The sequence below is a fragment of the Lissotriton helveticus genome, chromosome 12 (genome assembly GCF_964261635.1).
Source record: "Lissotriton helveticus chromosome 12, aLisHel1.1, whole genome shotgun sequence".
Classification (NCBI taxonomy): domain Eukaryota; kingdom Metazoa; phylum Chordata; class Amphibia; order Caudata; family Salamandridae; genus Lissotriton; species Lissotriton helveticus.
This window is the reverse complement of record NC_136073.1, coordinates 152752527-152766468: the sequence shown is the minus strand read 5'-3', so window position 1 is coordinate 152766468 and position 13942 is coordinate 152752527. Positions and strand designations below refer to the sequence as shown.

General features: G+C 48.8%; 1 protein-coding gene across 2 annotated transcripts in view; it reads right to left on the bottom strand.

The window, feature by feature from the left end:
• LOC144799615 (hydroperoxide isomerase ALOXE3-like) overlaps nt 1–13942 on the bottom strand; it is a 186609-nt gene that overhangs the window by 44112 nt on the left and 128555 nt on the right. Inside the window, exons 8-9 of one of the 2 annotated variants that reach the window (XM_078671024.1) lie at nt 11445–11648; nt 11119–11205 (exon numbers count right to left, since the gene is read on the bottom strand). In XM_078671024.1, the coding sequence (XP_078527150.1) occupies nt 11119–11205; nt 11445–11648 (291 nt within the window). The remainder of the gene's footprint in view (nt 1–11118; nt 11206–11444; nt 11649–13942) is intronic. The other variant, XM_078671025.1, reaches the window with a different exon arrangement.

Genomic DNA, 13942 nt, shown 5'->3' with positions numbered 1-13942 from the left:
GCTTTGAATGTATAATATTTCACAGAGGTTTTGTTGGAGGATTTGTCCACAGGACAGAAAATCCAGGTGCCTATGGTTACAGATACATTGAGTTTGGGTTACAAATGATGTAGCTTATGTGACACTTTTGGGCATGACTGACCGTCTAATGTGTTCCTTATGAAGCAGTGGCACTGAAGATATGTTCAGGTTCTTTAGTAACTAATGTTTGGAGTGGTGCCCAGTGTGTTCCTGTGCTGTCTGCCAATGGTGGATGCAGCACATAGCTGTATTGAAGCCTTTCTATATTATGCTGGGCATATGAGATTTTGCGTCTGAAGGTTAGTGTTAGCACTAGATTAATATTATATATTGTGCCTTAGTGTACCATCATTGTAAGTGTCTCTATATGTAAAATGTTCTGTTCAATGTCTCAGTACGAAAAATACATGGTAGTAAATGCTTCTCAAAGGACCGCTTTAGCCAATTATAAGCCATGTATATGTATATTTAATGACCGAATCCTTTACCCTCTTTCAACGTGTGAAAAAACTTGTTTCGTAAAAGATGGGCTAGGTAACCCTAATTCCAAGGACAGCAAGAAATACAGTGAACATGTCATGTTGCGTGAAGACAAACCTGTCTCGAGGAAATCTTATGATAGGTTCAGGGATGCCTCAGTGAATCGAATCCGAGCCGGAGCCGTGGAGGCTGTTGTGTTCCAGCTTATTCACGCCTGTGGCGCAACAGGCGTGCAGCGTAGCCCTCACGTGACCTGCTTAATAACAGGGGTCTTCGCACGTACGTACGCCAGTTGGCAACGACGTGCAGAGCCACCAACAGTTCCCCAGTGTCCGTGTGACTTATTCATATAGAAGGCCACGTGTTAGGCCTATATACTCCCAGGTGCCCCCTGAGTATAGATTGCCCCGACACAACAGCTGGCGATGAGGGTGGGCGTGCTCTCGCTGTGTGTGTGTCGCATCTGCCCTGCTGGGGCGGCCGCGAGCTTTGCCATCGGCTCGCGGCGCTCATGCCCTGCAGACCCGCACGCTGTGCGGCAATGCGACTGGGAACCGGATCGGGTACTCCGGTGGCGGCGTTAGCGTCAGGTGAGCCGCTGTTCCCCGCATGTGCGCCCGCTCGTCCAGTGCCACCTCCCACATCACCGCGCCTCCTTTCGCGGTGGGGCCCCAGGGGTAAAGCCCTCCGGTGCTCTTACCGGCTGCCCTCGTGCCTCGCGGTCCAAGTCCTGGGCAGCGCCGCATACTGGCAGGCAGCCGATGCGTGAAGCGCGCTGCCGGGCGAAGACGCAAGGGAACATCCGCGATACGGAAAGGCCCTGGCCACGCCCCCTTGACTCTGCGCAAGCTGCACGGAGCTTCCTGAGCCTCGGGCTCTGTCCTCAAGCCCGCGACACTGCGGAGGGAGTGCTGAGTGTCCCAAAAAGGGGGGAGACGAGCCCCACGTGGTGGGTGACGACCCTGAACACGGGGATAAGACCCATGAGCACCAGAGCCCTGCAAAAGGAGTGACTAAAAACCACAGGGACAATACACGGAGTGAGAAAAGCACTGCCTTACAGGGAAAGCACACAGGGGCCCACAGCAAGGCACATCACCATGGCACAAGAACAAGGAGGCTGCCTCCACACACAGGATCAGTGTGTCCATCACTCGCAGGCCCAGCAGTCTGCAACTGCCAACAAGCACTGGCACCTGCAATTCCTACTGTAGATAGGAGAACCAGGGAGCGATCACAAGGGTGCTGCCTTCACCCACTGCACTACGCACCTCCACCACAGACATGGCCACGATACCCCTGATTGAGCCATTCCTGGTGGAGGGCTCGCCGTCGTCGCTGGCCCCGAAGTGGAAGGACTGGGTGGACCGATTGTTAATCTTCTTCGAAGCCACCAAGGTCCACAAGGACCAGAAACGGGCCATGGTTCTCCACCTAGGGGGAAAGGATGTCCGCAATATCGCCAAAACTCTAGTAGAGGTCCTGCCAAAAAATCACCACTCACTCATAAATGCCCTGAACGCCTACTTCGAGCCCATGGCCAACTAGGACTATGAGAGATTCATATTCAGGCAAGCACGGCAGCTGTGGGAAGAATCGCTGGACACGTACCACGCACAGTTGAAGAGCTTGTCGTCAACCTGTGGGTTTGCGGATGCCACTGAAGAAATAAGGGGACAGATCATCCAGGGATGCGCTTCGGCCAAACTCCGGGAACGCATCCTAGAAGAGTTGGGGAAACCCCTGGCGGACATTCTAACCTTAGGTCGAACCAAAGAATTGTCGAAGGCTCGAGCAGCCCATATGGAAGCCGCCCTCCAGGCGCCGGTGAAGGCCGAACCAGTCAACAAGATAACAGTAAAGTCACCAACGAAGTGGAACAAGAAAAACACGGGGGCCGCCGCGGGGACGACGGGGAAGACCTGTGGATACTGCGGGGGAACACCCCATCAGGCAGCGGAGTGCTCGGCCAGGGGGAAGCGATGCTCCAGGTGTGGTTAGTTCAACCACTACGAGAAGGTCTGCCGGTCCAAGAAATATCGCAAACCTTGGCAGGTGGTGAATGCTGTGCCTGAAGGAAACCCCAGTCAGAGCGACATGGAGGATGACGAGGAGGAGGAGAGAACCGTGCACCAGGTGCACATGATTGGCACCGCGACCCACCGAGCCAGCCAACTGCCTCAGTGTGGCATCAGGGTGGGTGAACAAGAGCTCATGGCCGTGGTAGACACAGGCGCGACCATTAACCTCATGGTTGCCACCCTCCATCAAACGCTGGACCCGCCACTGATCCTGAGTCCGTCACCCATCATCGTACTTGCATATGGACAGGACACACCTCTCAGGAGCGGAGGGAAGTTCAAGACATCAATCTCGCATGGAGACCAATCTATCACCACCAACATCTTCATGTCAGAAGATGGGCAAGGCATGTTGCTCAGGTGTCGGGCAGCGGAGGACCTGGGAGTGGTCAAGTTTGCGTTTGGAGTGCACCAGCGGTCGATTCAACAGCTCATAACGGAATTCTCCGACATTTTCAAAGGCATTGGAAAATTCACGGGGAGCAAGGTACACCTCCACATTGACCACACTGTTCAGCCGGTAGCACTGAGGCATCGCCGCATTGCATTCCATCTCAGACAACTCATAGAAGAGGAGCTCAAGAAGCTAGAAGCGGCAGGAATAATAGAAAAGGTGACGGGCCCCACTCCCTGGGTCTCACCCATAGTGGTCACACAAAAACCAAAGCAACCAGGAGCTGTCCGAATTTGTGTGGACATGCGCCTCCCCAACGCCGCCATCAAGAGGGAGCGCCATATAACGCCCACAATTGATGACCTCATAGGAGAAATGGCAGGAGCTAGCTGGTTCTCAAAGCTAGATCTGCGCTCCGGATATCACCAACTGGTGGTCGATGAAGAGTCACGCAACATCACGACCTTCTCGACCCACATAGGACTCCGGAGGTACACCCGCCTCAGCTTTGGTGTGTCCAACGTGGCTGAGGTATTCCAGAATGTCATACAAGAACTGATCGCGGACATACCAGGTGTAATCAACGTCAGTGATGACATCATGATACACGCCCGCACCATACAGGAGCACAACAACCGGCTAGCGCAGGTGTTCCGGAAACTAAGGGAAGCCGGTCTCACATTACATCGGGAAAAATGTGAATTTTTGAAACGGAAATTGCAATTCTTTGGATACACCTTGTCAGCGGAGGGGGTCAACCCGGATCCGGACACGGTAAAGGACATTAAGGAAGCTGCTCCCCCCACCACAGTCACCGAGGTCTGCAGCTTTCTGGGGATGGTAAACTACTGTGGGAGGTTCATCCGGGATCTCGCCAACCTTACACTCCCGCTGAGAGAACTCACAAAAGACACCACACCCTGGAGATGGGGGCCTGAGCAGATGAAAGCATTCCAAGAGATCAAAGGAGCTCTGTCAGATGCCACCACGCTGGCCTTCTTTGATCCCCGGAAGTTAACGCTTGTAGCCGTGGACGCTGGTCCTGTAGGATTAGGAGCTGTCCTGATGCAACGGCAGCAAGCCGATGAAGATTGGACCCCGGAGGCCTTCGCCAGCCGCTCTCTTACTGAGACTGAACAATGATATTCTCAAATTGAGAAAGAGGCGATAGCAATCCACTGGGGGTGCCGGCACTTCCACCTGTATGTGTACGGGAAGCCGTTCGTGGTAGCCACCGATCACAAGCCATTGGTTGCTCTCTTCTCAGGGACCTCCACGAAACCTCCACCTCGCATTGAGAAGTGGAAGCTCCAGCTTCAAGACTACAACTGCCAAGTGGAGTATCAACCCGGGTCCAGGAATCCCGCAGATTACCTTTCACGACACCCGCGAGCCGCCACTCGAGAAGAAATGGAGGATGCGGCAGACACCGAAGCATACGTGAGGTGCGTCACTGCCTGATCATGCCCGATGCCCATATCGCTGGAGAGCATTGCGGAGGCCACCCGGAAGGACGACTGCCTACAAAGGGCCCGAATGGTGCTACAGAGAGGGAACTGGCACCGAGCAAAGAAGGAATGGAAGATACTAACACCCGAGGCGCAGCGCATCATGGAGAGCCTTCACCACGTGAGAGGGAAACTGAACGAAGACGACAGCGGATGCTTGTTGAGAGGTCACCGACTGGTGATACCGTCAGCTTTAACAGCCCAAGTGGTACAACTGGCCCATGTCGGCCATCAAGGGATGGTCAAAACAAAATCCCGATTGAGAACCAAAGTGTTGTTCCCCCTCATGGACGACCTTGTGGAAGCCACGGTGAGATCGTGTGCAGCTTGTCAGGTCACTGGGGATGCCCCTCGAGAGGCACCTGTCATAGCAGAACCTCGGCCACAACACCCATGGGAGTGTGTCAGCCTGGACTTTGGCAGTCTCCCGGATGGGCGACACACCATGGTAGCCATTGACGATCACTCCAAATACCCGGAGGAGGAAATAGTTTCCACCACCAGCGCTATGGAAGTTATTCCCAAAATCGAGAAGATCATGGCCGCTCATGGAGTGATAAAAGAACAACGAACGGGCAATGGCCCTCCTTTTCAAGGACAAGAACTCGCCAGCTACCTCAGTGCTTTTGGAATCCGGCATCGCAGAATAACTCCCCGATGGCCACAGGCCAATGGCGAAGTGGAGCGGTTCATGCGAAACCTCAATAAGGTGATACGGATCGCCCATGATAAAGGACAGTCATTAGAGCTGGCGAACTTTACATTTCTGAAGAGCTATCGACAGAAACCCCACACAACCACTGGGGTTGCACCGGGACATGTTCTCATGGGGCGAGTGGTTGCGGACTCCATTCCACATCATCACCACTGGAAACCAGAATTATCCAACGAAGACCAGATCGAGGCCAAACGGCAGAAAGCCTATGCCCAAGCCAGCCAGCGTAGGAGAGCCAAATCCTCACAGATCACCCGCGGAGACTTAGTATTGCTGAAGAATCGCATCACCAGCAGGAAGTTCAGGCTGACGTATGAGAAGAAGCCATGGAAGGTGGTCAACGTGAAGGGAACACGCATCATAGCGACCCGGGGCCGAGAGACTGTAACTCGTAAAGTGTCCCACTTCAAGCTGTTTCATCCCGAGACCGGGGTGGTCGCCGCGTCTGAGTCGCCGGAGATCCAGGCGCCATCAGGCCCAGTGGCTGTAAGCTCCCCGACATCCAAAGGTTGCTACCAAGGGGAAAGGTCTCAGGGGTCGACAGGTGAAGATGGTGGTCGCCCAGAAGAATCGGAGAGCGTCAGTGCAGAGCGGGGCGGAGATAGCCCTGACGCCCACAACAGCGAACCACCATCCCCGGCTGGGGGTGGTGTCACGCCGGCCAGAGGGACCTCTCAATATCGGCTGAGGAGAAACCCAGAGCCCTCCTGCCATCTCCGGGACTATTTCACGTAAGACTGTTCCACTGCATGTTTAAGTGGATTATGAACCAGAGACTGTTAAGTGAATCTAAGAGACTGAGTGTGATTACCTGCAGTACTTATCTCCAGTGTATTTGGTGTACTTCGCTCTTTTGTTTTTTTTGTGTTTGGGGAGGAATGTTGTGTTCCAGCTTATTCACGCCTGTGGCGCAACAGGCGTGCAGCGTAGCCCTCACGTGACCTGCTTAATAAAAGGGGTCTCCGCACGTACGTACGCCAGTTGGCAACGACGTGCAGAGCCACCAACAGTTCCCCAGTGTCCGTGTGACTTATTCATATAGAAGGCCACGTGTTAGGCCTATATACTCCCAGGTGCCCCCTGAGTATAGATTGCCCCGACACAACAGAGGCTTCTCCCAATTCATCGCTGTGAATAGCCACCACGAAAAGGAGGTAAGGTTGGAAACTAGTACTATGCAGGGGTGCACGCACCAAGCAAGGAAGGTTTCAAATCTAGGTGCAAGTTAGTCCACCAGGGCACGGAACTCCGCAGAATTTGACAAAGTTTTCCAGTAACTCCGTGGAATTCTGCAGAGAACAAATCCACGAGCTCCACCCAGGCTTGTGAATGCCCAGAAATCTGCAATTGAACCAAGTCCCACAGAAATTATGTTGTGAGAATATGGCACATAAGCAACATTTATGAATGAGCAAGGCCAATCCAAGAGGTCATAAGCACGACTAAAGATTGCATGGTGGTGGCAATCTAAGAGTAAGGACAAGAGTGACTCGAATTTACACAATGGGGACTTGCAGGCACTACTGGTTCCTGTCCAGGTTAAGAGATACCCACCTAAAGGACAGGGAACAAATAGTTTTTCCAGAATGTGCATGGTATCTATAGGTTGGAATAGTTTATACTCCAGGTTGATGTGGTGTTTATCTATAGGCAAAAAGCACAAATAGCAGAGCATCCAGCCTCCAAGGCATGACTGCTGAGACTTCTTTCGCTTAAGAATTAGCATACCTACTCAGATACAGCTTCTGAAAAGCACCGAGAAACAAGCCCTTGACCCCTGGTCCTGTGCATCGCTTTCCGCTGCTGCTGACTAGCTTCACAAATCAGGGCTTTGATCCCTGCGCCTGAGGCCTTCTGTCAGGCCCGCCGTTAGGGACTGTTTGCCACTCTATTGTTGAGACAGACTGTGGTTTTGGTAATTTAACCATACTTCTTCTGTTGGAAATTGTATTTACTTTCTGCTACTGGTGATAATTGTATAATGTAACTTTATTTCTTCTGCTGGTAGTTGTGTTTACTTTCGGCAACTGCTGGTAATTGTGTTATATTTATGGCTACTGCACCCGCCTTCCTCCACAGTTTCTCCCACCCTTACTGCCCACCTTGACAGCCCTTCCCACCTCCCAGGATTACTTATGGAGGCTGCAGCGTGGCCGTGCCACCAGTGCACTGAAGGCAAGCCCATCTGCACCGTGTCCAGTGGCAGGAACCCTGGTTCTTTGCACTCCCACATATACTACCCCTGCAGACCTTCGTGCCCTGGACCCTGGACTGCTGCCTCACATCATTGGACTCCATAGTGGGGCCTTTAACCTGCATCCACTGCCAGTTCATGGCCACCTCAGCTCCGACCAACACCACAGCAACCAGCACCATGCCAGACCTGGTAGCCAACAACCCCCCCGGGGCAAATCAGCTGCCTCCTTATCAACAACATATCTATCATAAAATACACCACCATAGTCTGGAACACCATCTTCACCCTCACCCTGATGGGACCTTCATCACAGAGACCTGGTTCCCCACCACATCAGCCACAGACATTGCCATGGCAACACCCAGTGGGGTGAAACACCGTGAGTGCGCCAAAAGACACAGAGGTGGCATCGACCTTCATACACAAGGAATCAATCAACTGCACCATCACAGATGATGAAACCGCATCGATCATGGAATACATGAACTTCCAGCTCTGCACTGACCACAAAATCAGCTTCCAAGGAACTCTCACCTACAGACCGCCAGGACCATGAATCAGCCTCAACGAAGCCATTGCTGAATTCATCACCCCACTCACCGTCAAATCTGAACACTACATCTTCCTGGGGGACCTCAACTTCCACCTGGAGGACTCCACTGACTCCAACTCCACTGATCTCATAGAAAGATTGGAAAAAATGTGCCTCAAGCAGGCACAAAGCAGGGCACATTCTGGACCAGATTTGTATGTCCTGCAATAGAATCAGATACAGCCACACCTTGGAACCCACCTGGTCAGACCACTCCATTATACATTTCACCTTTGCCGGATCTCTCCGCCCTGCCTCCAACCACCTCAGTGCCCCCTACCACTGCTGGCCTAAGGTCACTCAGCAACAATGGACCGATGACCTCAGCAACACAGCCCAATGTCACTACCAACCTGGACCAGACAGTAGAGAACTTCAATGCCTGGATCACTAGTGCTGCCAACCAAGTAATTCCCACAAAACCAGCCAAAACACACAGACCCACCAAATGAGCTAGTTGGTACACCCCAAAACTCAGCACATCAAAGCACAGGTGCAAACAACTGGAAAGGAGATGGTGCTCCAGCAGGAACAATAACGACCGAGCCACCTACAAATCAGTGACTACCACTACCAGTTCAAAGCTGCACAAATGTAGGCCTTGACACATCGGATTGAGAATAGCACTAAACAAACCAAGGAACTCTTCAACATTGTCAGAGAGCTCACCTGCTCATCAGCCACCGAAAACTCGATCCCCTCCTCACAAGAATTCTCTGACACCCTCGCCGACCACTTTCACAATAGGATAGCAGCCATCTATAAGAACTTCAATCCCCAACCATTTGACCTCTTGAGAAAACCATCAACAACCACTGCCGACCACCCGGGCGACGCATGGTATCAACTCAGCACACCGAACACAACCTCTCTTATGAACTCCATCCCCACCAACTATTCAACCTCGGAAGAGACGAGGTCAGGCTTCAGCTCACCGCCACCCTCTATGCCTCCATAACGACAGCCACCTTTCCTGATGCATGGAAACACACAAAGGTCAGACTCCTCCTCAAGGAACCTTCCATTCCCCACCAAAGTCCTGGAGAAGACCATCAACCTCCAACTCATCGAATACCTGGGGAGAAACAACCTACTGGATCCTGCCCTGATCTCCGCAACAGATGACATCCGCACCCTACTCGACAGAGGAGAATCAGACCCCCTTATCCTCCTGAACATCTCCACTGTCTTCGACACTGTCTCCCTCCACACACCCATCGAACGACTACGCCAAATAGGAATAACTCAGATGATGTCATCCTTTCTCAAGGGATGCACTCAGAAAGTCCGCCTCTACCCTTCACCTCTCAACCCAAACACACCATATGCAGCGTACCCCAAGGATCATCCCTCAGACCATCCTTCTTCAACATCTAGATAACGCCACTCGCAGACATAGCCAGATCGCATGACAGCAACATCATCTCCTATGCCGGCGATACACAGCTTGCTCTCTCCCCACCTTGATGAAGTCCAACTTCCACAACTGTATGAAAAAATGTCACCACCTGGAAGAAGGACAACTGCTTCAAGCTCTACATGGACAAAACTGAAGTTCTGATCATCGGCAGACACACCGCTCTCTGGAATGACTCCTGGTGGCCGGCGGAGTTTGGACTCACCCCCACGCCAAAAGACCACACCTGCAACCTCAGCATCAGCTTGGACAGTGAATACTCCATGAAATGTCAGGTAAATGTTGTTTCCTCAGTCTGCTCCCACACACACTGAATGCTCCACAAAGTCTTCGGGTGGATCCTCATCAGCACAACGAAAACGGTGACGCAGGCCCTCATCACCAGCCAACTAGACTACAGCAATGCCCTCTATGCAGGCACCACCATGGAACTCATGCAAAGACTCCAGATGGACCACAACACTGCTGGCAGACTGATCCTCAACCTGCCCATGAGGACACACATCACCCAGCACCTGAAGGACCTCCACTGGCTCCACGTCCAGAAGAGATGCCAGTTCAAGCAACTGACCAACACCTACAAAGCCCTCCATGACCTAGTACCCATATACATAAACCACAGCTGCCACTGACCGACCAGGAATCACTGCTCCACACACCTCACCCTTGCACAGATACATTGTATCCACCACTGCTGCTCCGGAGTACAGTCCTTCTTCCACCTCGCCACCAAAGCCTGAAACACCCTCCACCTTCACCTCCACAGCCCACCCTCTCGGACTCACTTCAGGAAGGAACTCAAGACCTGGCTCTTCGACTGATACCTGCAGCAAATAAGCTACGCTATACAAGTACTACTTGATTGATTAATTTAAGTATTAGTGATAATGTATGGAAATGTTCTACTTCACTTCAAATAGACGTGCCCAGTACAATTATTAAATCCCAATCAACTGTATGGGCTTCCCCAACTAATTCAAGCAAAGTGAGTGGCGAGATAGAAGTACTGACAGGGGATATCTTCGAAGCTTATTTTCTTCAAGTACAAACTTCTGTCTATGCTCAGGGGGCATGAGACTTATGAAAAACCAAACAAGAATCCCACATCTGGCATCATTTATGTAGGATTTGTATATGGCTGGTGGGGACTGGGAAGAATCCTTTTTAGGTTGTTGCTCACCTACAAAATGTGCCAACACAATACAATTTTTTGATAAAGAGAAAATAATTAGTAGCCTGTGTGAAAGAGCTGCAGGTGGATGCGCTGTGTAATTATGTTTAATAAGTAAAGGTAAAAATATGTCATAAGCGAGTGAAAAACCTAATCTCATTCCTGCCAGGTCCCATCCATTTTTTTATGACATCTGTACTTCATTACCATGTGATCATAGCTTTCATTCCATCCACCTCATCTAGCTGGGTCTGTTGGGTCAGTGTACTGATGCATACACTCCATGGATTTTTGTTTAACCTCATGGTCATAGGTTTGTATACCGGATGTTTCAGTTGTCATTTCATACTTTAGAGGTCAATAGAATGCGTACCACTGAGTTGTGTAACAATAAACATCTGCTTTTTCAGCTCCAAGAAGGGTGAACATGTGCTTTACAATGTCACATGCTATGATATGTGTATTATTTTATTTATCTTCATCAGGCCCTCTTTTGCATGCCAACAACAGAGGTGGTCTACAAAGATGAATTCCAATCTTACCTTATCGAAGAATCCTCCTGGTGCAATTAGGCTTGCTCTGGCGAGAGTATTTATTTGTAAAGTATAGCGATGGTGGGGGATCAGGAGCTAAAGAGAGACAGGGAATTATTAGAGACACAGGTACAGTGGTTGCTTCAAGCAGATCTTATATATTGACTGCTCTATAACATGTAACCATATACTTTGTTAGTGTCCTGTCCTTCAAGAATCTTAATCATTCTTGATGTTTTGTACCCAATAATGCATGGGCAGCATGACCAATGAGTGTCCATGTATTGAGCTTGGAATTAACAGCTTCCTTGCATTGTTTGATTTGTCTTTCTTACCTTGTACAGAGGATGAGACATGGGGAGCTGCCTCAAAGTAGAAATGCAGAACACCTCTGCAAAGAGGTGTGTACGCAGGACGTGGTAAAGAGCCTGATGGATGAATAAATTGGAGCTCCTCGCCCACATCTTGGCAAGCAACCAGTCCCACTCATTATCGCTCGGCAGGAAGATGGGATTCTCTGGACCTGGAGTCTGATTTAGCTGCAGAGTAAAATGCACAAAGAGCCAGTTGCTGGACTTTCATTCATGGTTACTGACCAAGCAGCTGCGTTCAGAACTTAGATCAAGACTGAGACACAACACATTAGACTTAGAGAATGTTTGCACCATGTTTACTGAAACAGAATGCCAAGAACATTGCAAACTTTCTAACATTACATATTCTTTAATTCTCTAAAATCCCACAGGGAGAAAGTGACAGCTAACAAAGGGTCTGAACCTATTGTAAGACACAAACGTTAAACCAACAACTAAGTAATGTATAGTCACCGGAAGCGTGTTAGCTCTCTAGAAAGAGCTCCTAAAAATAATTGACTATCCACTAATATGGACTAAATCCACTTTGGGAACCCTGTACCTTAAAGATAGCCAGCAAGAACTATTAGAACAATCAAGATGTATCTTACTCTTTCAATTGAGGAGTAAGTCAGCTTACTCACAGAATAATGCTTATGATTCAAGTACAAGAAAAGCATGAGGTTACTCTTGTAAAATATATTTTTCTAGTTAAAGGCAGACACCATTGATTTACATTTTGTATAAAGGTTTTTGGCTTGTGGGTAAAGGTGTATAGAAGTGTATGTGAATCCCATGATTTTGGCTAGAGGAAAGAAAGAGGAACAAATAGCCTTAGACATGAGAAGGACAGAGGCAACCTACAAAATGAGAAAGAAGAAGAGGACAATACATTGGCCTCTTGTCAGGAAAGCAAACGCCAGCTTTAAAAAAAAAAAGTACATCGCCCATAGATAAGAAAGGAATGAACGCGGCAATGGGCTCTGAGGAAATGATATTTACCCTGTATTCTGCATTCTGTAACAGTAGTTTATATGGATCACTGTGCATAAATGTAAAACAAGCATTTGCAATGCAATCGGTCTCGCCTTTGGAACCTTATATGTATTTAGCGTTGCAGCACAATAACCTGGGTGCTGAAACATCTACTGTTCTTTATCATGAAGGGAAAGTAAGTACCAAACTGCAGAACATGGCAGGTATGGGAACAATGGAGAGAAATATTGCCTGTTAGCAGGAAATGGCATAGTTCAAAGCTTTGTGTTTAATATAAAATTGGGGCCTTCGTGGTCATATCACTGAAAATACAAGATTTGAAAAAAATATGAATGTCTATGGGTGCTTGTGGAAGACACGTTTCTACAGCCTGGAATCTAGGGAATGCTAAAGTGATTCTTGTATTTAACTGACCCTTGCTGGTGGTATTCTATCAAGAAAGATAAATAAAGGCAGTTGCCAGAAAAATACAAAAAGAAAGTCTCTAAGCAGGAAGCAATTCTGGTATTTTACTGACCTCTACTGGTCGTTTTCTATTAAAAGAGAGTTAAATATAGGCAGCTGAACAAGCAGTAAGCAATTCTGGTGTTTATATTTTATTATTCGATCAGTGACAAGATCATACACACATATCATACATAATATACAGCATATATACATAGATAACAATCAGTGCAAGGATTTAAGAAGACAAGAGATAAAAGATTATTTGAAAGAATATAGCAGCTTGAATCACCCATCATAATGTGTTGCAGAGTAAAAATGGGTTACAATCATAGAAAAGGAAATATTTGTTAGAACATTGTCTAAAATGTTTAACATGCTACACAGGGCTTCAGTCATGGCTATCCCTTAGAGTGCCTCCCATCCCCATGGAAAGAGTTATTTTAACGACCTTGGCCTTCAACCACCAGGCATGAAGGAGGTATCTGGATAAAGTAAAAACAAGCCATTTAGTAGTGTCTGAAGTAAAAACACGCAAAGCATCAGAGCGGCAAGCAAAAGACAACACACAGCATGCAGGAACAATCATTTTTTCCTCAATGTAGCATAGGCAGGACAAAAAAAAGATGGTGAACAATAGTTTTGGAGGCAGAATTACAAGACAGGCACATTGAGGTGAGATTGGTATTCAACCATTTGCTTCTCATAGCGTTCAGTAGAAGGGTGCCAAATCTAAACTGGATATAATCTGCATGTGCTTGCGGGGGTTCTACATTATCCATGTACATTTCAAATTTGGAACAACTTTTAACATTTAAAAATGGTGTTGTTAAAGTACCTGGTGACCTTAATTCATTACGACCAGTATTAATGAAATTCCAATACATTATTTTTAGTTGAGAAAGTATATTCCTTGATAAGGAGCGAGGGTCATCCCAGAAGGTACTCATCCCTATTTTTAAAAGCAACCCCTTGACCTTCCCGAACCAGGGCAAGAGACCTGATTTCCTTTGTATGGTCAGCAATTCTTCGACAGCATC